Raw genomic sequence first — 22,633 nt, 5'->3', positions numbered from 1 at the left:
GGCGTAAGGCGAAAAGCTTCATTGACAAAACTCGCCGTTGTTTGAAAGACGATCCCCAATGGCAAACAAACTCGCCCCCATCGTTTATTTAACCAAACGATGCAAAACACAGCGCAAATAAAGATGCCACAAACACAACATCGAACAAGATATAGCCACACGATTGCTGGCATTGTTCGGCTTTCAGTGTCTGCAGAAGGCGTGTGTACATTATCGGAGCGGATGGTGTCGGGTCCTTATCTGCTGATGTTCCACGCCTTGCCACTTAATTAAAATACCGATGGTGATAGGCAAATATCGGGCATTTTCATCCCCCTCACTGATCGGGTGTTTGGCTTTCGGAAAGCGATCTTGGTCAGCAACGGCAGCATCGATTGAATCGGAGCAGTGCAAGCTGAACCCAGCCACGGAAGCTCCCACACACACATACACGCACGTACACTGGCACCAAGCTTGCACAAAAATCCAACCACAGGGCGATTGTGTAAACTTCCGCACCATCCTTCATTCCGGTTGCACCGAAAAACCCTTCTCAAAGTAAATATGCTAGCCGTGGGCGCTGAGCGGGCAACCAAACGTGTCCCGAAACCCATCCAGCCTGTTGCACGAGGCTCGGATCGATCGACAACCGCCCGATCGAAAAAGCTCGGAAAGCAAATCGGGCCACCGTCGGCAAAACGCGCCGGTGGTTTCCGTTGACCTCCCACATCAACGCCCACCCGATGTGAAGGGCTGGTGCTAGGGTGAGCGCAACAGGGCGGCCTCGGTACACCTGACCGAGCCGGGGATGTGATTGTATTTCAATATTTGTTATCAGAATTAAACAGTCCGTTTTCCGGCCCACCCGATCGACCCTTGCCGGGGGGGGGGGCTTTTCCACTCATGCGTTCCACCCCCGACGTGGGGTGAGTGAAGGACACACAAAAAAGGAGTGGCTTTTGCCCAATTCCACGTGAGCGTGCCGCCTCGTCACCTGCGCCGGGGCGATCGTGGCTCGATGCGTGTATGGTGCCGACCCAAACGCATAACTCATCCTTCCAAGCACTCTACCGCCTTTGGCCTCCCCCTGCCAACTCCCAAAAGCTGCCTTCTTGTACTCCCCCATAATCGAACGACACAGAATGGGTGCGATGCGGCTGAAGGAGCGCGGCACTTATTTATATTCCATTCTTGTCTGGCATTTGTCATTGTTGTCTGTCGGCTGCATCTCGTCGTCGTCGTCGTCGTCGTCGTCCTCGTCGACATTCCGTAATGAATTGAATTATCACTACATGTGCAGAACGAGGCCCCTCCGGCGACTGAGTTGGGGGGGGGTGAGTAATTGAAATGCATTTGGGATGCAGCCGGATGGCCACCCACGGATAATCCACGATACGGTCTGTTTCGAAAGTAATTTGCGGGTGGCTTTTTCTTCTTCTTCTTCTTCCTTCTCTTGGTGTTATTATTCTCCCTGTTTTGTCCTCCGTTCTTGTGGCGGGCGCTGTGAAGCACTTCGCGTAGGTTTTTGGTCCGTTTGGTTTAACGGTTGTGCTTTTTTTTTTGCTTGCACAGCAATGTGCGGAAAAGTTGCCCCGAGATTCAGGTGTGCCCGGTTCTGTCCCACTCGAGGAGTGCATCTTCGCTGGGATGGGGGATAATTTTAAGTCGAACCTGTAATATTTCTGCCCACACACACACACACACACACGCACACCGGTACTTGCGCGATCTATCCGTAAGAGGCAAGAACAAGTTTTGGGTGAGCAACAATGAGATTGTTTAAGGGCGGAAGATGCGCAAAAGCTCTGGCCCACAGGATGGTTTTAATTCCGCACAGAATATCGTTAATGTCTTTTAGCTAAGGGCTCTTTAAAACGCTACAAAAAGCATTTACCTTTTTTATTCCATCAAGAGATATTTCTCCCCAATTCGACTGTTCGTTTTATGCCATTCTTTGAAGATTGAATTTTATCATTCCATTGCCCCAATGCATACACATTTCTCGCCAACCACGCAGCTTGTACCGCGCGTTAGAGCAACATTACTTTTCGCGTAGGTCCGATAGAATTAAATCGCAATTACTTTCCCCGTTGCGAGAGCGCCGTCGGCGCAGGTCAGCACACTTCAAATGAAATGTAATGCCGGTGACGGTGGGAAATGATTGATGCCAAGGACGTTTCGGGCATATTGGGGACGCAACGCCAGAACGAATAACGAGGCCACGGCTTGATGCAAACCATAAATTTTGCTCCGTTTCGTGTACGACAACCTGCCCGATGGTGGCCTGCGGCCGGAGTCGCGAATAATTTATGCAAGATTTATGAGCTCCCCAAAACTCGAGCCTCCCCAAACTGAAAGCCTTCCCCGGAGGGAGAAGGTCTGCGAGTCGAGTTCTGAGCCGAGTGCGTGAGCTTAGCATACGTCTGGGGTGCCACCGTGTCACCAGCGTTCCAGTGTGGCTGAACTTTCTGCACCGTAAACTTTCGCCCTTACATCGGTGATAACAGCCGCCTTAATGTGCATAATTTAAGGGCACGCACAAATAAAAACAAAGCACCGTGCCGCCAAATGGTCAGCTCGGACAGAGCCCCGGGAAGGATGTCCAGCTTGAGTAAGGGTTTATCACAGTCGCTTCGCCCGGTGCTTCACCCCACAAAGCACGCGTTTCGTTTTACCGTGGGAAGCCCACGGCACTCATTTGCATGGTGGTTCATAATTTTTCCCAACGCCCCATCGCCATCGCGCTGGAGACGCGTGTGCGAACGGAATCGCTGCTTGCGCGCGCGCGCGTGTGGCGTCGATGGCGTGATAGAACGCAGCATGACGCACGCAGGGATGCCGTGCTCACGCCGAGACGAACGTGTCATTCGCAGGTAATCCAGTGTCGGTCGCTTTAAAACACAGTTCCGCTGTAATCAACGCAGATCCGATGCTTGCGTCGGAGAAACGGAACGAATGGGGCCGCGCGCGCGTGTGTATTAAAGCGAACCACAAAGTAGGCTCTTTAAATTCTAGTTTCGTCACAGTTCCGGGCTGTTTTGCATGAACTAAAGTCACAACGTCGCACGGTCGCAACAAGCACACACAAAAAAGAAAAACCCCCCATCCCAGCACCGGTGAGGAAGGTAAACGGGCATGTAAATTCCCCACCGAAAAGACATCGCCAGCCAAAGGGAGGCCAACTTCTCTCTGCCGACGGTGATTAAATTGTTCCACCCCGACGCAGACACATCGGTCGTGTATCCTTCGACGCCGCATGAGGTGCACGAGGAAGCAATATACATCATCAAACACCGCGTAAACATTGGTGGCACACATTGGAGTGCTTTTTTATGTTTCCGTGCCGGGTCACGGGTTGCGCGCTCTGACGGCTTGTCGATGTCGAGCCATGAGCACGGCGGTTTACCACACATATGGCCGGGAAACGGAGCTAAGGAGAACATTTTTCGGCGGGGGTGGCGGCGGGCGAAATTGTTGCGTTTTTTCATTGCTGTTGTTGTTGAGATATTCTATTTGCCACCCGTTCTCGGCACCGTCCGTGGAAATGGGCACTCTTCCATCATTTATTCCCGGGCACCGCCCCGGGTGCTACCGGAACCGTGCTTTGCACTTTGCATAATGGTCATAAAGCAGTCACGCTTTTTCCGCCCAAACCCAACATTGTTGCATGAGGTACAGCATCGATCGCCGCACGGGGATCGATAGGGGTGTTTCTGGGGGCATTACATCAAATGGAATTAAGGATTAAATGAGCCCGAATGCGACCGCAAAGGGAGCGGACATTGTTTGGAGGGAATTGTAATTGTTCTTGCTTGCTCACGGGTTGACCATGCACGAGAGCGTCTCGTTGACTTGGTGGTTTGGTTTATTGAACCCGAAACGTCCGGTGTTGCCATACGCAAAACCCCCCATAAGGACCTCAGCCGGAACCTCGGCGGGAGTAATTTGCATCAAATTGGTTCGAGTTTACCTAACACTCGGGTCGTCGGTGCACTTGCTTGTGACGTTGTTTTTCTCCCCTGATTGCGGTCACCATTTCAGCAGCTCAACGAGAGGGTTGAAAAAGCCGACTCCTGCTAGACCATCCGGAAAAGTGTCAGCAGCGAATGGAAACGACGAAAATCCGTCCACTGGTTTTTATTGAGCCGCAGCATAAAAAGCTTCGATGCGCGAGATCAGACCCTGACCTCCCGGGCTCGAGCACTGTTCGACTGTTCTAGCTCTTTCTCGCTCTCTCTCGCTCTCTCTCTCTCTCTCGCTTATGCTGGCCGCGTTTGCGCGACGTTATATTTAGCATAATGGAAAGGTCGAGGTCTGCCCCTGGGGTTCTGGCTTTGTTTTGTGCTCGAGCAGGGGGTGTTCCATGCTAGCTTCAGTATTTTTTTTGCTCCCTCCCCCACTCCGTGTTATGAAACATTTGCAATCAATGGGACAGAGTTGTCGATGCAGAAGCCCTGGGCCGGGGATTGTGCAGGCAGGAGCGAGGCTTGCATAATTTTCCACAATCGTCATCGTAATGCAAATGTAGTGCGCGACAGGCCTGCAATCGAGAACCATCCGACGGATGACAAAAGCGGGTGGGTTTTATTTTTAAAATGTGTCCCCATCGACGCCGGTAAATGGATGGAGGAAACGGTTGTAATGGATCGCTATTACACGACGGAAGTGTCGGTCATACTGAAGGCGCCGTCCCTCGCTGTTGCTTCGGAATATAGGGAAGTTATTTGCGCATGAAATATGTGATACACTTTTCGGCAATGGTAAAAAAGGGGTGTTTTTAAGCACGACGACATACCGAAGAGCATGAGCGTTAAAAGTGTGTTATACCGCACAATATCGTACCGTACAAAATGATGATACCGAGCGAGAGAGAGAGAGATGGTAAAAAGCTCATTTTAGACAACAACCAGCCGGATATCCCCTGGCAGGCGATTTAGTGCCACCACGGGAAAAATTCATCAACCTGCCTGCCGCGAAAGCAACGGATGAGAAGCAAATAAATCTTCATTACCGCGGGAAGACGCCCGTCCCAAGCGGCATCGGAAGCGGTTGGGGATTTATCGGGTTGAGCAGCTACATCAGCCATGGAGGTTAATAGTGAAGATAATGTGCTTTTTTTCTCTCTCTCTGTGTGTCCCCCTCTCGGTAAGCTGTTTAATCATCTTGAAGGCGCTCCGGGAAATGGCCATAACGCTGGGACGACGAGCAGCAACTAATCCCAACTAATTACTTCTCTCGCGAGCGGGCTCCCGTGAGCCGATGGTTCGAGAAGTGTGACTGAGCAAAAAAAAAAAAAAAGCTCAACCCTCGCGTGCGGCATAATATTTTACCTCATTTTTTTGTTGTCGTTTGCTATGCAAAACCTTCATAATTTTCTAGAAAAAAAAAACCCGATGGTTTAAGGGTGAAAATTGGGTCGCTGTAAGCGCACTAGCTCACAGACTCGACAATAACCCGCAGCTGGATGGGGGGTTTTTCCACCCACTGCATAACATCACTTCATGCAGGTTTTCTTTTGCAAACACACTCCAACGTGCTCGATTTGAGCGCGGCTGATGATTAAATGTGCCACCGGAGGATATCCAAATGTGCTTTTCTCGCAGCGCAGAATAGGAAAACTCCCCCCCCTCGAGCGCAGCGCCTTCGGGTGAATTGTTTCCTTTCCATCTGCTCGTGGGTGTTTGTGGAACAAGCAGCCGGTCCTAGTGTGCTAGTGTGTCCCATTAAATTTGCACACATCAACAGGCTTGTCTCGAAACGGTCGCTTGGGTATCGCCGTTCGTTCGTCGCCAGAAGAAGAAGTGCAGCACCATGATCGATCCAGGATGTATCTTCTTCATTGCTTCGTGGTGGTGGTGTTTCACCATCAAGTTTTGTCTCACGAAGCTCCTAATGCTCGCTGACAGTCTTTCAGCCACATCGCCCAACGTCCTCGCAACGTACCACGTGATGGAGTTAAAACAAACTCCATTTCATCGCGTGGGCGAAGGATACTCAAAGTGCGGGTGGTGCAGTGCTGTTACTAGCAGGATTTGTCCACCCACAACCCAGAAGGATAACCATTGAACGCACGTGTATGTGTGTGTGCAATGTTGCAACAACGCGTCGAGAGTTGCATTAACTTTTCTGGCACGGTTGCGTCAATGGTGTCTGTCAACGCACCGAATGAAGAAGCACTCGCAATGCGCAACACAATATGGTTGCATATGGTGGAATTAATGTGCCCCGTTCCATTGGGAGTAGTCCCATTTTTCGCCGGACAACAGTCCATCTTCGCTGCCACCGTCAATGTGGTGCCCGAGACGATACCAGAAGTTGATTGGTACCGAAGTCCCGCAAGCGGACATGCAACACCCGAAGAAAAGAAGCTTAGCCACCTCCGTAGCTGTCGGGATTTTTGGGGCGAAAAATAATGAGCAACAGCACGAAACGGACGGACGGGTCTGACCAGACGGTGGAAGAAAAATGTTTCTCCGTTTGATGGTTTTTACAGATTGCCGTAACTGATGATACAGAAATGATACCGACATCCCGTCGATCGTCTGACGCTCGTTGACTCGCCCCGACACGCTTATGAGAGGTACCTCGTCGGAAACACCAAAACCACCTCGCTACCGAGGGGCGATCTTGAATAACCGACTGGCATGTTTGAAATACCGAACGAAAGCCAATTTTTCATGCTCCAACCGCCCGCCGTGGGCCAATGCTTTTCGTCGGTCCTGTCAGGGCCTGCGCTCGCCGGGAAGGTGCTTGAGTAATATTATTTTGGCATTCCAGTTTGATGTGTGTAGGACGGACCGGGGCTGACAGAAAACGCACCATCGCATGTTCGCATGGAGCGATGATGCAAGCTGGCACTCCGACCGGTCAGAACCGAAACGATGGAAACTCATCTAATCATATGCATCGTTCACGGGCGTCGTTCCAGCATCGACGGGAACATGTCGGAATCGTGCGTTTATGAGATAAACGGGACCCAGTTTTCTTTTCCCCATCTATTTTTGGGTCCCTCTTTCTTAGAGGGGCGCTAGGCGGTTAGGAAATATGTTTCTTCATATGTGGATGATGTCGTGCAGTCAGCTTTGGTGCCACTGATACTTATGAGTGTGGCCCTAGCGCCCAACTGACGACACCCAAAAGAACGAGAGCGAGAAAGAGAGAGCGAGCGTAGAGGTGATGTTTATAGTTCACACAAGATAATAGCTGCTGCGTGGTGGTTTTTGGGTCCAAGATCGTCGCTGGAACCCGCGTTGCGTTCTAGCGGATGCGGCACAACGAGCGCTTCATTACCATGGTGGGGCAATTTTCGGGTCCGGTGTCATAAAAAAAACTAGTTTGTAATCTAAACGACCACTCATTAGCTTCTCTTTATGCGTCTTATCATTAACGGGACTGCTTATGGTCTCGAGTTAGCAGCATGGTTAATACCGAGGGCAAATCTTTATACCACCCGACAAAGTGTGTTATGACAATGCGCGTGGCATTGAGAGATGGGAAAACGTTGTATCGCAGCTGTGGGGTGGACAAACCACCCAGTGGATGTCATATACGCCCACAAAAATGCTCCAGACAGGGCAGTAGATCTTTGGTCACTTACGACGCGATAGTGCAATTTCCCAATCGCTCGTCCCAAATCGCTCGAACCATCTTTCAGTTGGCTCACGGTGGGGTTGCTTTCATCGCCCACCAACCAGATGGCCCCACGGTTTTTCGCCAGCTCCCGGTGGGCTGGTTAGCTCGATTGATGCATTGAGCGAAGTCAAGTGCTTTCTCGTGTTTCCTTCCGCCTGGTGGAGGTGGAATTGCATCGGCGCAAAAAAAAAAAAAACAACCACACACATCTACCGAAAACAAAACTCCATCGCCGAGTGGTTAGTTTATGGCGAGAAATTTATTTTTTTCCCCCTAACCGAGATTTATTTCTTCCCTGGAGCGTTTAGCGGACCCACCCCGGGCAAGAGTGGCTTTAAACAAACCAACTCGTGTGTTATTTATTTCAAACATCAGAGCTACGAATGCGACGAATGGGTTTTTGTTTTTGCTGAATATCCTTCCGTCCTTCTCACAGAACACCGTTCTTCTGGCAAAAGAATGCAGGTGGACGGGCAGGAATTCGGAGGAAAATCACTAATCCAGTGATTTCTATTCCGTTTTCAATGCAGCACGGCATCAACCTGCTTGTATCGGCGAGCCCGCAAGACTGGCCCCGTTCTGCATGCATGGAATTTCAATCAAGTGACCCTGCTCGAGACTATTTCGGAATGGTGCGTCTCCGGGGAGCACCGAATCCCGAACCCGGTTGACTTTTGCCCTTTTTGTAAGCACGTTTAAGTTTCATCAAACGAAAGCGCATTGAGTTTGAGTTTGCATACATGGTTCTGTACCAAGGGAAGCCTTATAAAATGGTTAGAATACGTTGCAAAAACGTGCCATGATGCTGTCACTAACATCCTTGTGGCAGTACTGAAAAAAAAAGCGGTGGCGAAAACACAAATTAAAACGAAAAGCATGTTATAGCATCGCTTCAACAGCGTTAAAGAGAAAGTGGATTCGCGCCTAGCTGGCAGCATTCGATAGTTTTCCGCTGCGTCATCTCAGCGCCACCAGGCGGACCTTGAGCGAGAGAGAGAGAGTGCTGGATTGTGATGATACGGACTGGAAATTATGTAATTGAATCCATAGAATCTTTCCCGTGCCGTCTTTGCACTTATCGTCCAAAAACCGACCCGGTTCAACATCCTTTGTAATAGCGGGCTTCCAGCTTGGAACGGGGCGTCGGCGAGATATATCGCTGCAAGGATCTGCGCCCTAGCCCGGGCCGGTTGGAATGCGAACAAAAGGAAACTGTACACCAACCGTCGCCCACCACCATACACCGAGCGCGTTTGATATCCGAAACCGGAAGGGAATCCTGTGCTCCCGTGCACCACACGCTCGAATAGTGAATGATTGCTTTTGCTATTATTTGGCGCAGCTTCGCAACACGAGCGAGAAAACACGATGCTGCCGAAGGATTCATTTTTAATTGGCCCCGTTTAGGTTGACGGTATGCGCTGGATGGTAGTCCGTGAGATTTATTTCATCTGCTCCTTTCTCCGTCAACCGACGATTAAACGAAGAAAGATGGTTATTAATCTCGCACGATTTTATTGCCTCGTTGAATTATGCAATGATATTTTTGCTTCTCGATTATTTACACAAGCATAAGCTAACGCAGCTTTACAACGCTATTCGTGTTGCAAGCTATGCTGTGTAAAACTGTTTTTAGAAATCAATAAAAATAAAACAAAAACCCTTTCAGGTTTTGATTCGTGGGAAAAAGAGAATCTAGGTGCCGGATGACGCAAAAAACAATCTAGGGACGGGGAACGAAATAGTTCAAAGTTTTTACTGGACCCTGCACCAAAAACCTACCAAACCCTTCCAGCGCGTGCATGACGAAACGAGCGCGTGGCCATCCGTTTATGAATGCCAGTCGACGAACTTCGGCCGCGCTTGGCTAAGTTTTTATTGAATAGCGTTGCGTTCGCCGTCGTTGGCTAAAATCAATCCCGAACACCACGCCAAGGGTTCGCTTTAAATTGAAAAATATGATTGATGCCGCCGGCTGGGACAATCCCTATCCCCCGATGGCATCGTAAAAATGAATTCCCCAATTCAATAAACTATTGCTGCATAAAACATTACAGCCCCGCCGCGGGCTCGGGTCAAGGAAAGAAAGTGAAAAAAATCAGCTGCTGGCTGCCAACTGCGGACCGCCGCGCGATCCTTTAAGGGTTGGCGCCAGGGTTGTTTACCCAACCCCCAACCCCCCACACCACGCCTCCAGCCCTTGGGTTATCAATCGACGGAGTTTTTACTTTCAGTTGACCGCAATGGATAGTCGCCTGAATGGTGAATAGCAAACAGCAGTGCCATCTTTCCTTCCGTTCCTTCCGTTCCGTCCTTCGTTGCGGCATTGGCCATTCAAGTGTTTCTACATGCTCGTGTGCCAGCCAACATCTCCGCCCGCTATCGTCGTGTGTGGTTGCCGTGTAATGGGACGCCAGCATAAATGCGCCACCCGTAATTGGGGTGTATGGCCGTAGCGCTGCTCGAGCTTGGGACGAAAAAGGGAACGACGTGTAGCCCTGCCCTGCTGGATATCCCCCATCCCCTTGCAGTGCACTTTCGAGCGGATAGCGGATCTTTCTCACCCGTGGATACGTGAAGAAGATGTTTCCACGGGGAGAATCCACTGACCCAGATTCGCACGGACGGTTTTCTTTTCGGGCACAGGGCCATTTTCCAACCCGAAGGGGCGAAGGGGCAGCCGAAGGGTATGCGTCCTGTGAAGGACGAAGGACATTATGTCCGTGTGCGAGCGGGGGATAAGAACGACACCGTCGCCGCCATGAAAACGGTGTCTATCGTTCGTTTGGTCGATCTTTTGCCTTCCACCCCCAGTTTCGAGCGTGTTTTCTTGGTGTGTTTTTATTTCCCCCTTTCATTTACGATGCAATATTTGGCACTTACCTTCTAATGCTGGTGAGTGCGAGAGTGTTGTTGGGTCGGGTTGGCCCTGCCTAGTGCGAGACTGCTGCGAATATGCTGATGCTGCAGGCCACCGAGTGTTACCGAGTCCTGGTATTTCGAGACAAAGACAAAAAAATAACGGGGAGACAAATGAAAACGCAAGCTCTCACGCTGGCAGGTCAATTTGGTTCACGATTATTGTCTGACTATTGGCCCGCCCCGTCCAATGGTGTTAGTGTGTTGATGTTGCAGTCACCAGTGCCTCGTTTTGACGCGTTCGATACAATTAATACAACTGTGACGGATGAAAAAAAAATAAGCAAAAAACGGGTGCCCACCCGTTGACCGTGCACAGGGACGCAAAATTGGTGCCTTTTTGGGAAGTGTCACTTGCAACGGCGTTGCGAGCGCGAATGAGAAGCAAACAACAACAAAAAAACGGTTAGCAAAAGTTCAACCCCGAATCAGTTCGTCGCCTACTGTGCGTCAAGCGTGCGTGAGGCAGCATTGAATACACACACAAAAAAAAAAGGCGCTACATCCAAACGCGATGGCTGTAGCGCTCCACGATGAGATGCGATCCAAGTATGGAACCGGCCAAGGCTATCCACTTCAGCTGTGCGCAGGAAGGCACGGAAGAGGGTGAATAGTTCACCCCGGCGAGCGTTTCTGTATGAGTGATTTTATTTTGTCTTTATAATTTTGGTTTCTAGGCCACCGCGTGGCCACCTTTGCCGAACTGATGTCGGATGGCAGGATTGGCTTTAAGGCTGGCCAAAAAGTGATGCATGAAGAAGGCAACAACAAAAAATCGACTTCCACCTTCCGAACGTGAAGGAAAGCAGACGTTTGTTCACACACGAAGCGGGTGCCTGAAATTCGGGGTGTTTTTTTTTGTTGACTTTGTGGAAATCGACAAACGAATCCTTTCGGTCGCCACACGAATGTCACCCGTGGGTGATTTTACGCCAGCTTTGCATGAGCAAGCACGCGAAAGAAAAACATCCAAAATCGCAAGGAGCGCGGAATGGAAAATCGATGTGGTGACGCGCGCGCGACAAAGTGGCGAGGTAATTTGACCAAATCTTGCCAGTAACAAACGACCGTAGCAAGCAAAGCTTTTTAGGGAATGAATCTTTCTTTTTTGTTGTTGTGTGTGTGAGTGTTGCTGTGTGTCCTTTGACCGAAAGAAAAACAAGCCCTTCCTGCGAATGGTGAGAAGGTCCTGGCAACTTCTCACCCAGTCACCCTGGCTGCTGGCTCTCTGTGGGACGATTTATCTCACCTACTCACGCTGACGGCATGCCCACGTCTCACGGCCTTTTTGCCAAAACCGCAAGTGAGGCCAGATTTTAAGGGGACGATTGTTTCACCGTTATCACACTGTTTCTCACGTTTCTCACTTCCGCCCAATCACGCCAACGCTCGACCTCGACTCACGCCAGGGGATCTCTCACTCTGGCTCTGGGGAGTTTTATTACTACCCCGTTAGGCCCGAATTTGCTGCACACGTACGCACCCGAGAGCATGCACACTTACACTGCACAGCCCGCTTGGCTGCCCTCCGCAGTAAGAGATTTCGCACCAGCCTGATCGATTAAATTTGCTCCCCCAATGACCCACACACAGGCGCACGCATTCAGAAACACACGCGGGCGCACGTACACGTCGCACATACAAACACAAAAACACACGCCTATTCACGCCAACGGGGGCTGTTCTCGTGCGAAGCCTGCGTTACTACCACGCTGGGCTTCCTTTGACCCACAAACAAAACGGCAGATTTCCACGGGGAAACCCGCAAACACTTTTCCTCTGGTGGGGAAAACTCTTCTCCCGCCTGCTGCTCGGCAAACGGGGAAAGCAGGACTTTTTTTTTCCACGGGCCAGAGCTCGAACGAGGGCGTCTTTCACAAAGCGTCGACACGCGGTTTGGCTGAAGTGTGTGCAAACGCGATGGCGGCGGGCGCCATTATCCAGGGCGTACGCTGGTTGTCCACTAATCTTCGCCTTTTTGCACGGCCACACCACTACTCACTATCAACGGGCTGCTGTGATGAAAGAACACGGATTATGGGGCTGCCTAACCCAGGTACGTGGTGCGTCGTCGTCCGTTTGCGCGCGAGAACAAAATACAACTCCAGCTCGTGAGCGTAATGCGAACGGCCCAGCTGCTAATGCAGCAGAGCAGCAGCCCACGCTTCGCTCCTTGGCAGGAGTGTCGAAGCGGGATGTGCCAGCCAGACGGTGCGTTTGGTGCGGGATTCTCTGAAAGTCGTTCGTTTATGAGTGCCCGTTTGAGTTATTCAAGTGTCTATGTAGCCTTTTGTGTTGTGTATTCTGTTGACAGCACTAACAAACCCGATAAAGCCTGCAAACAACTCATGATTGAAAGTTAGACGTGTTTAATTTGGTTGTCACATAAACGGAAATCGATTTGACGCGCCTGCTCTTTAGCAACGGTCTCTCGCATGCTCGCAGCTGCCTCGAGTTTGCAGGCTGCCTTTTTTCTCTCACAACTCTCGCAGCCTGCTTGTCTAGGACACGCGCTGGCCACCCACCGAAGGCAAGAGTGAGAGACAGCACGCGAAGGAGAGCGTAAGTGAGATGACCGTCATTCATCTCGAACCGACGGGCCCTGCTGCGTTTGTTGAATGGCATGTTTTGATGCCGCGTTCTCTGATCAGGTGAGTTGTGCGCATCGCACGCATGGCGCAAACATCGCGAGAGCATATGTTTGGCAGGAGAAGAGAGTACGCTCAGCGTCCGCTGAACGATGCGCGAGAGAGTGAGAGCGAACCCTCGTTGATAACAACACTCGCGTGCTGGTTGGATGCGAAAGGAAGGAATCAAAACAGAAAGCGCGTGGAGTAACCCTTGACGAAGGGCGTCGGGGACATGCGCCGTTTGGGTAGCATACGCGTGAGGTATGTTGCATCATAGCATAAAGCTTCCCAGAAGCATACTCGAGCTTTCGGGCGGTGCAAAAGCTTGCAAGATGAGCCCTTTTTCGGGTTGTGAAAGATTTCAACGTTATGAAAGCCCTTTCCACGGTGCGCTGGGATAGTCAGGACTCTTGATCAGGATTTTTTCAGGATACCCGACTTATCGCTGCAGGATTTCATCCTCAATTGCATCAAATCTCCTTCAATACTCGATTCATGTGTAGAGCTGGCAAATACTTTTCTAGATATAATATTATTACGTACCTCGTTATCGGTTCCTTTCGAGTTTCGCTATTATTTGGATGTGCGTTTTTCCAAAAATTGACCAATTACGGCGATAATTTTTGCATTATTTCTCCGGCTCGTGGACGATATATTTTAAAGAAGTCTGCTGGTCTTATCCATTTGCAGTACAACTCGCATATCATGCCGTGTACCGAATTACAGAAGTTGATCGATCTCATAGTAGAGACCATTTTTTGAGATGAGCTCCTTTTGATCACATTGTTTGATGTTTTGTGCCACATCGATATTCGTTGAGATGCGATCTGATGCGTTGCCTTTCAGGCATGCTTATTCACAATCTGATAATCCATAGCCATTTAGGTACTTGATCTTCGCAACAAATTATTACTTAATCCATGCAATCTTTATGGTCCAGCATTTCAGTATAGTGTAAACGTTGCACACCGTCTAAGCAGTATATTGATGTCATTCGCGGAAACCCATAAGTAGGAGAGACCGGGGAAAAAGACCAACGCCGCTGCAACGGAAATAATGCATGCTATTGCTTCGGATGCTTTCAATGTCCTGATCGCTCATGGACCGTCGCGATCATTTTCTTAATCAATTTATCAATTGTTTATTTACTAATGTTTTCGCAAAACATCCTTTGCCTTAACGCGTGTCTGCTGGTATTGGGTTTTTTTGTTTTGTTTAATTAATCTTCCCGTTCTTATCATTGCTCAATTGTGACGTTGCTTTGTGGAGGGATCGTAGGGTAGGGAGCGGGAGCGGGAACTTTAAAATGCATGTGAGTGTATATGTTTGTATTTACTTTCGTGTATATTATATACGCGAAGATCAGATATGATCTTCCATTTTTTCCTCCGCTGTCGCTTTTAATTCATTTTCGAGATGATAAGCTCATCCCCACCGAGCCTCGGAAGGGAAGAAAGGATGATGGCAAGATGGTTTAATGCTGTTGATGAATGTTGCAGGATTAGTTCGTTCATATGAGTGTTGTGAGTTTGCTGGTGTTCAGTGGCTCGTGTACGTGATCGGTGTCGGTATGTGGGGTCTTCTACTGTTGCTACATTTCTTCGAAACTTATTGAACTGTACATTTTGTCACTCTTTCATTGCCCTTATCTCGCGCGGCTGGCTGCCCTTTCGCTGTTAAGCGCTTGGACTGAGCGTATATGAAGCATCGTGATCGAATCGACCTGGTTTCACTCAAGGGGTTTCATTCTCCTGAAAAACACGTCTACTCCTGTGCCTACGCTTGAATTCAAATGGATCGGAAGTCTGATTTTGTTCTCTTTTATGCCATGCAGCTAGCAGCGGCGATGTTGAGCTATGATTTTTTAAACACTAAATATTGGTTTCTTGTTTCTTGTTAAATACTTCTGCCGGGAGCTTTGTCGCGCGCATAAAAACACCGTCACTCAAAGCTTCGTTCATCTGCAATCGAATTGTAAGTGGCGGAGCACTGCAGCAGAATTCTCGAAACGAACGTAAAAAAACATAATGGTTACATCCTGCAAAATCTCAAGTACATCACACGTTACATCCATCGGCGCCTCGGTTCTGATATATTGTTTCACTTGCGATCGAGGCTGCCTACTGTTTCCTACTGCCGTTCCGCGTCGTTCAAGTCTTACTTCACTTGTTTATACAATTTTCTACCGATCTCGCTAGTTCCTTCGTGCCTCTCATGATCATCATACCATACGCATGATTCACCCTTAGCCAGCCCTGTTCTACCCCTTCGACTGATTGTTATCTGTTTTCGTACTTCCAGTTGCATATATGTTTAAGTGATTTTTGAGTTCAGTATTCCGGTCCTACATTACTCCGGGTTAGCTATATGCCTTTCCTGCGCTGCTTCTGATGGTGCAAACAATTCGGTTCTCTACTGCCGATCGCTTTTCAGTTCGCGGTTTGCTTTCAGTTTATTGCATCGACAATTTTGCTACATTCATCCTCTTAGTAGTACACATACTAGTTGCTAGTGAAAATGTTTTTTTTTCTACATTCTCTGGCCGGGATCGTATGTTAAACCAACGGTGAGCCCCACTTTAGATTCCTTCTGGAGATTCAAACTTTTTACAGAGATTCAATAAAATTGGGGAAATTATGTCGCACACGTACTACACCAATCGTCTCGTCGCGTGCTAAATGATGCTTTGTTCGGTGTATACTCATTTTTTTCCGAAAATTCGCTTAGACTACCTGTTAGCTACGTGCTTATGGTTTCTGTTCTATGTTAACTGACCACCACTTTCGATCACTAATGGTTAGTAGTTGAGTATTTTCCAGTTCTCGGTTGCATGCCTGCGTTCTGGCATTATGCATTGGACAGAGACGCTTCTGATTGCTATTTCTACATTTGCAGTTTGCAAATGGACTGTTTGTTTTGAGTTGCTTTTTTTCGCTATATGTGTTACGTTAAGCAGTAGTATATTATTGCGTTAGTAGTTGGTACTTTAGGCGGACAAGGTAGAGAGCGAACGGGATGGCGATGATTGCGTCGGATGATATTTATGATAAGAGTTGAGCGGATAGATCAACTCATTCCATCCGGTTCACGCGCAGGAGGTACACTATAAGCTAGCATGTAAAATGTTCCGCCTGGGTACTTAAGCTTTATCTGTCCAATAATTTCTTCTTGCAAATTGTCTACTCGTTGTACGTGAAAAAAAAACTAAGATGTGAATGAGAGAATAATGTTTCCGAACATAGCCCTAGCCACCATGGGATTGATGGCCGAGAATATTTATCTTCTTTTACTATCACAGTCCTCCAAAAACTGAAAAAATGAAGATCATAAAACAAATCCGCATGATGCTGCTGATGGTTATGGGGAACAAAATGGTATTTTGTAGGTTCAGGTCAAATAGACGCATAGATTTATGTACAGATGCGCTTAGTTAAACTTTCAACAAAAAAAAGATACTTCTACGATATTCCGTTTAAAGTTTAGTCAATTGTCATTCTGCTGCGATATGCTGAAAGTGGGACCAAACGCAAAACGTGTGAGTGATGAAGATCGGTCCTGTTTAGTCTGCTTGATCGCCATTAGTTCCTTTTTTGCCCATTATTTTTTTTATATATATATAGCATTAGATTCCCTCATTCCACTTTGTTTATTGGTTTCATTGTTAGTTCATTTGTTTTTTTTTGTTTAGAAAAGCTCGACGTAATTTATTAAGGATTGCTGATACTCCACCATCAAGAAACAACAGCATCCATGGATGCATGTTCAAAACCCAAGCAAACCGATTTCGTCTCATCTACGCTTATCGACCGGTGTATAGCTTCTTAAGCCTAGGTGTGCGACATGCCCTCCGGGTCCTTTCGAACACCGAAAAACAAATCGCAAACATCAAAACCGTCCCATCCGAATAGCGAACAGCGAAGCGGCATCGATAAGGTAAGCCAATAAAACACCAATAATACTGCATGATTCCGTATTAACGTTTCATTTTGGGAGTTTTGCTTACCTCATTACCATCCGTGGTCGGCTGCGGAATGGCTTCCAAGTGTATGGCGATGGCGACGAGCGTTGAGTGTTTCGTGTTTCTGCAAACTGGTCATACTTATTGCTTGTATACGATCTACAACAGCTGCGCTGGGCGGCTGTGCTCGGGAACACGTAGATCTTCAAAAGGTATTGCTGAACCAAAAATACCATAATACACACAAACAGAAATTCGACATGCGAATACGAATGATACGATGCTACACTCAGCATCGTCTAACGTTGCCGTTTGCTACATCCAATAATCTGCACTTCCTAGATTTCCAGCTCCATCTCAGGAAATCATTGCTTGAGATTGCTTACTCTTAGGTCGGCATTGAGCGGAAATCACGATCAAAATGCCAACATATCCTGGACGCTATTGTTCAAAGTACAACGTTAACTCTCTAGCCATTAACAACAGCTTCCTGATGATTTTTTCCTCTCCTGCCACTGTATCTAGTGTGTTTGCCTTTCTCTATTTATACGACTTCTCGGCCACACTTTTGTGAAAAATGTGTGCTAATGGGCGTAGTCCATGATTATTGTTGCTTTTTTTCTGTTTCTTGTCCTGCAAGCCTGTCTGGCTTGTTAATCACTGTTTGTTATTTTTTGTTTGTTTTTTTTTGTGTCCTTTATCGGCCTCACATACGTCTTCTCATTTTCACCTCCTACCGGTCTACTCTACGGTTCAATGTGTCACTAACTTAGAAACTAAACTTATTCCAACAATTATATAAAAATAAGCTTCCGCTATTCGATTAGTCGTTCCCACATCTGTCCAAAAAATCGGCATGAAACTTCATAACCGTTCCGGTTTGCTTCGGCCAGTGGCTGTTTGCTTGCCTGTGTCCGTTGTTTGTTTTTTTTTTGTATGTTTGTTTCTGCTGCTGCGTGAATGTGCCGTCGGTAGAGTGCATGCTAAAAAATTACTCCTTTCATATTTTACACTACTAGATCAGTTCTTCTGGTGTGATTTTCAAGCCGTACCGGCAGCGCGAGGCTTCCGTTAATCGGATGAAAGAACAGAGTATTATCGGTCGCGGTTGCCAACGACGCTCTCGAGTACGAGATGCTGTTCACAGGGGACGCCTGAAGTAGAAAGAAAAATTTAACAGAATTAGATAAGTCGCAGAAGTTAGGCTGGTTTCGATCTACCTTAGGATCAGACATTAGGAGTTCGTGCAAACACATCGTTGGGATGTTGATTGCTGTAGTTCTGCCGGGAACATTGCTAAAAAATAAAGAAAATATTTTATGAAATTTATAATATTTTTTAACGTCGTTAAATCGCACATAAAAAAACAAACTGTATTGTAACAACATTCTAAACTCAACAATAATTTTAATTGAGGAAAACTGCACTGAGCAAAAAATGCATTGCACCAATGAAGCGAGCTGCTCAACGATAAACGCCATTGACAATAAACATAATGTTTCACCCATCGTCTAATTTCACGTCGCTCTAAAGAGACGATAGAACAAAGCGGCACTCAAATCTAGACACGAGAGTAACATCATTTTCGTCTCGCTTTGCAGCGATTCGGTCTAAAGTGATCGTAAAAGCGCGAAGCATCATCCACTGACAACATCGTATCATCGGCGATGATAATGGCATAAAGCACCCTCATAAAATAGAAAACGGTCCATCGGATGGTCCCATGATATGATTTTTCAATAAACAAAGGCACCATCAGCAGCGCAGAACTGCAGCATGATTGAATTGAAATGTCCCTTAAGGATGAGCGTAATAGCACTTACTGCTTGCTTCTTCTCCCAGGTTTTCATGGCCGATTTGTACTTCTCGAACTCGTGGCACCAGTCCGAGTAGATTTTCTGGTAATCGTTCGTCTTGTTGGGTGGCGTGCATCTGGAAAATATTTTCATGCGAAAAGTAAAGCACTGGCTTTTGACGAGATCCATCTTACACTCTACTTACCGATGCGCGTCCACCGTAATGTTGTAGCTGCAGAGAAGCGAACCACCGAGGTGGCAATCGTACCGACCTCCGTCAGCTTCGTTCACCGAAATGACCACCAATCCACGCTCCGTTGTCTCGATATATTTGGTTGGATTGTACTTGATCTCGTAGCGGCCCTTTTCCTTCGAGTGGTGATACCACGTGACCGTCTGATCTTTAAGTATCTCAGGTATCTTCACGAAGCATCCCAGGTGCACACTCTGTCCGTAGGTGACGATGATTTTCTTCTTCAGTACGCTCGTGTCGCAGATGTCGTACGTTTCGTTTCCAACATCCTGGAAGGGTTGAGAAATAATTTATATCAAACAGTCAATGGTACATTCTACAGTACTTGTGCTTTCGCTGGCTTACCTGCAGCAGACCCGGCTCGTACGGTTTGCAGGTGCTCGTATCCTTATCCCAACCACAGTAAGGATCCTTTACACAGCGGAAGCAATTGTCGTACCGCCGATTGCACATGGCCAGATCGATCTGCTTCACACGGTAGTCGGTGGCCACGTACAGGGATTTACGCTTCTGGCTGAGCTCCATCACCTGGATCGCTTCGTTCTGTGCGATCTCGAAGATGTCCAGCAGCTTCGACTTGGACTCGCCATTGCGCAGGTATTGCACGATCTTGTAGATCCGACCGGCGTTCGTGCCGATATAGAAGACGGTGTACTCTTGGCTGAGTATTTCAATTTTAATCCTGCAAAAAGAAAACAAACAAACAGATAAACGATCAGATCAGTGCACGATACACAACTGCAAACAGAGGCCGATAGCGCCTCCGTTCACCGTTAAGGTGGTGCAAAAGAGTGCAAATTAATTTCCGGCTAACCAGAGGCATAAATGCAGTGCGACAACAGGTTAATCGAGAGTCTATTATCGAACATACGCAACGAGCGGACTCAATTGACCCTGTTAGAGGGTTTATTTTCCACCCAACCGGAGCAACCACGTCGTGTTTGCAATGCATTATGCATGACAACAGGGTACATCCCCCACGCAGCGTGTAGAACCAGTCGAGCTTCTATGTCCTCGAAACCAACATAACCGCAAAATCGCAGTTCAATGATAGGTCTCGGTGAGTCGCAAATAAAGTACACATCGAAAAATTCCATCGGCTATCGGCGGTTTCACTGATTAATTCTCCCGCTGGGACAGCCTACAACGTGCGCCCACACACCAGGGTGACTCTGCTTGTCTAGCAAAACCTCAAAGCTTTTGCCACCAACTGTCGGCTTTGCCAGCATCGGAACAAATTAGTGCACTCGTGATGAAGTACCCTCTTGTGGTCAGTCTCGATTTGTATGCATAAGCTTTATTGCCATGTCCAGGGGAGTTCGACGCAATCCCGTTTAAAAGACACGTGCGCTTTTGTGCGTTGGCATGAATAAGGGAATAGCAGCTTCAGGCGTAGTTTGTGTTTTTAAAATAATTTGAACTAGTTCACTGAACACATGAACTTGCCGTCTTTGGGGAATCGACGAGTGCAACCAAAGTAAATCGATCGGTTCCCATTAGTTGGTTCACTTGCTTCCGTTTTCGTGCTTTAGCTCCATTGGTCCCTGCGCTCATGGCATCCCCTAGATGTTGTAGCGTTATTTATAGGAATTATTATTTTTTCCTGTGTGGTTTCCACGCTTCCGGTCGGTGAGAGGCAGCACGGCGTTATGATAGGGATAACAAAAAAAAATGTACCCACAACATGTCTGTTTCCCTGTTTGCCGTAACGCAGGTGACCAAACCGTTGGTCTACCGCCCTCGTTCGGTCGAAGGGCAAATCCCTGCTTAACATATCAGCCCGCGGTTCTCCTGTGCCGGGCGGGACCGGTGCAAGCTTTTTCGCCCGCAATTAATTATTCATAATGAGCGCGGTCATGTGTATGGCCGACCGAGAATGCGGGCATCGGGTGGACGCGCGGGAGATGCGAGTGGATTAAAATACGGTTGCAAAATGCATTTCGTCAACTGTTCAGCATCCTCGCTCGCGGTACGCATCCGCTGCAAGTGAAAGGGGCAATTGTTTCTGGGGGAAAAAGTTTACTTCACTCCGTTATTATTTATGGCACACGACGGGGGAATTACTGCTACCGTAGATCCCTCAAAAGTGGCCACCACCAGAGTGGTGCCCCTTTTGCATCCTTCCACATCTGCAGCCTTGCGTTTAAATGCGTTAAAATAATATTACCAGCGCGCATAGTTCATCGCAAACTAAAAAAGGATGTCGGTCTTTTTTTTTTATTTCGCTGCCCCTGCTGCACCGAGGGTACTCATACGGGATCTACAAATAAAAATTGTTCAGGCGAAAACTTCACTGTGAATTAATAATTTCACCTGCGGTACACACCGGTGTTTGAAACGTTCGGTTTCTGTATTTTTTTTTGCATAAAGCGCGCGTACAACAACGTAAACCAAAGGATTTTTCACGGATTCGGTCATGTGACACGTGAGGTTTTTTTCCCCCATTCTCACTTGCCATTTTTCATCTGAGGGATTTTTCATTTCATACCAACATTTCGCGGAAAGTAGTATCATTGTTAATTCGAGCAAGAATGAAACCCTGATATAACGCATCGCCGACAACTGAGTGTTGAATGTACGCACTACCAGTTAAAATACGCAAAATACAGGCCCTGCGTGCAATCGAAATTATACACCGTGGCGTTAATTGTTGCAAATATTACTTTACATCCGAGCATCCCACGCGTGTTGATTGGCTCACGGTTCGAAATTTTCGTCACTCTCCACCGTCCGGCCACCTGGGAAGCGGTGATTGCCACCAGCCAAACCGGAACGAATTATTTTCAATTTTCCAACGCCAGCCCACCTCCGCCACGCCAGATTGATTGCACGGAAGTGGCCAATTCTGGCGGATGCGGGCGAATGCGTTTTCCGGCACAAGGCGCAATCGCATCGCAACACCATTTGATATTTCCATTTCGATCAAATGCGAACGCGCACACGAGTAATGATTTAGTGCGCCACTAATTATCCATGTTTCAATGTTGCTCCATTTCCCGGTACATCCTCGAGAGCGCTGGTCGATGGTCAGGCACACTTGACATATTCCCGCCGTCTGCCACCGTTTCCCCTAATTAGTGGCCGGGCGATAAAGAGCTCTTCAATCACAATCCCAGAACAAACCCGGCGAAAGGACACACACACACACGGCCATGGCCATGGACACAGCAGTGGGTAGTCGAGTGCGGGACAAGAGTTTGAAATGAAAACCATGTTCGCAATTCCACACCAGTTTGGATGTTCGTATTGTTTAATTATTAAGTGGAATTTAAAGTGCCGTGCACGATCAGCTCGGGCAGCTGTCCGCCAGCAACAGGGTTGTTGTTGTTGTTTGTATGGTTTGCGCTGTAAATCATCGCCGAGTACATGTATTTCCGATATCGGTACGGGCGGTACGTCAACACGCCGGGCGCTCAATTTATAGGATCAAAATCGACCACCAAGCTACTCCAATTGCCCACGCAGC

At 47.9% G+C, this 22,633-nt stretch overlaps 1 protein-coding gene across 1 annotated transcript in view; it reads right to left on the bottom strand.

The window, feature by feature from the left end:
- Positions 1 to 18,222: 18,222 nt before the first annotated feature.
- LOC128724594 (semaphorin-2A-like) overlaps positions 18,223 to 22,633 on the bottom strand; it is a 184,691-nt gene continuing 180,280 nt past the window's right edge. The window contains exons 10-14 of the mRNA XM_053818318.1: positions 19,513 to 19,849; positions 19,120 to 19,436; positions 18,942 to 19,050; positions 18,339 to 18,414; positions 18,223 to 18,272 (exon numbers count right to left, since the gene is read on the bottom strand). Of these exons, the coding sequence (XP_053674293.1) occupies positions 18,346 to 18,414; positions 18,942 to 19,050; positions 19,120 to 19,436; positions 19,513 to 19,849 (832 nt within the window). The 3' untranslated portion in view covers positions 18,223 to 18,272; positions 18,339 to 18,345. The remainder of the gene's footprint in view (positions 18,273 to 18,338; positions 18,415 to 18,941; positions 19,051 to 19,119; positions 19,437 to 19,512; positions 19,850 to 22,633) is intronic.

Source organism: Anopheles nili, chromosome 3, assembly GCF_943737925.1.
Source record: "Anopheles nili chromosome 3, idAnoNiliSN_F5_01, whole genome shotgun sequence".
In the NCBI taxonomy this organism is placed as follows: domain Eukaryota; kingdom Metazoa; phylum Arthropoda; class Insecta; order Diptera; family Culicidae; genus Anopheles; species Anopheles nili.
This window is presented reverse-complemented; position numbering and strand designations above follow the sequence as displayed.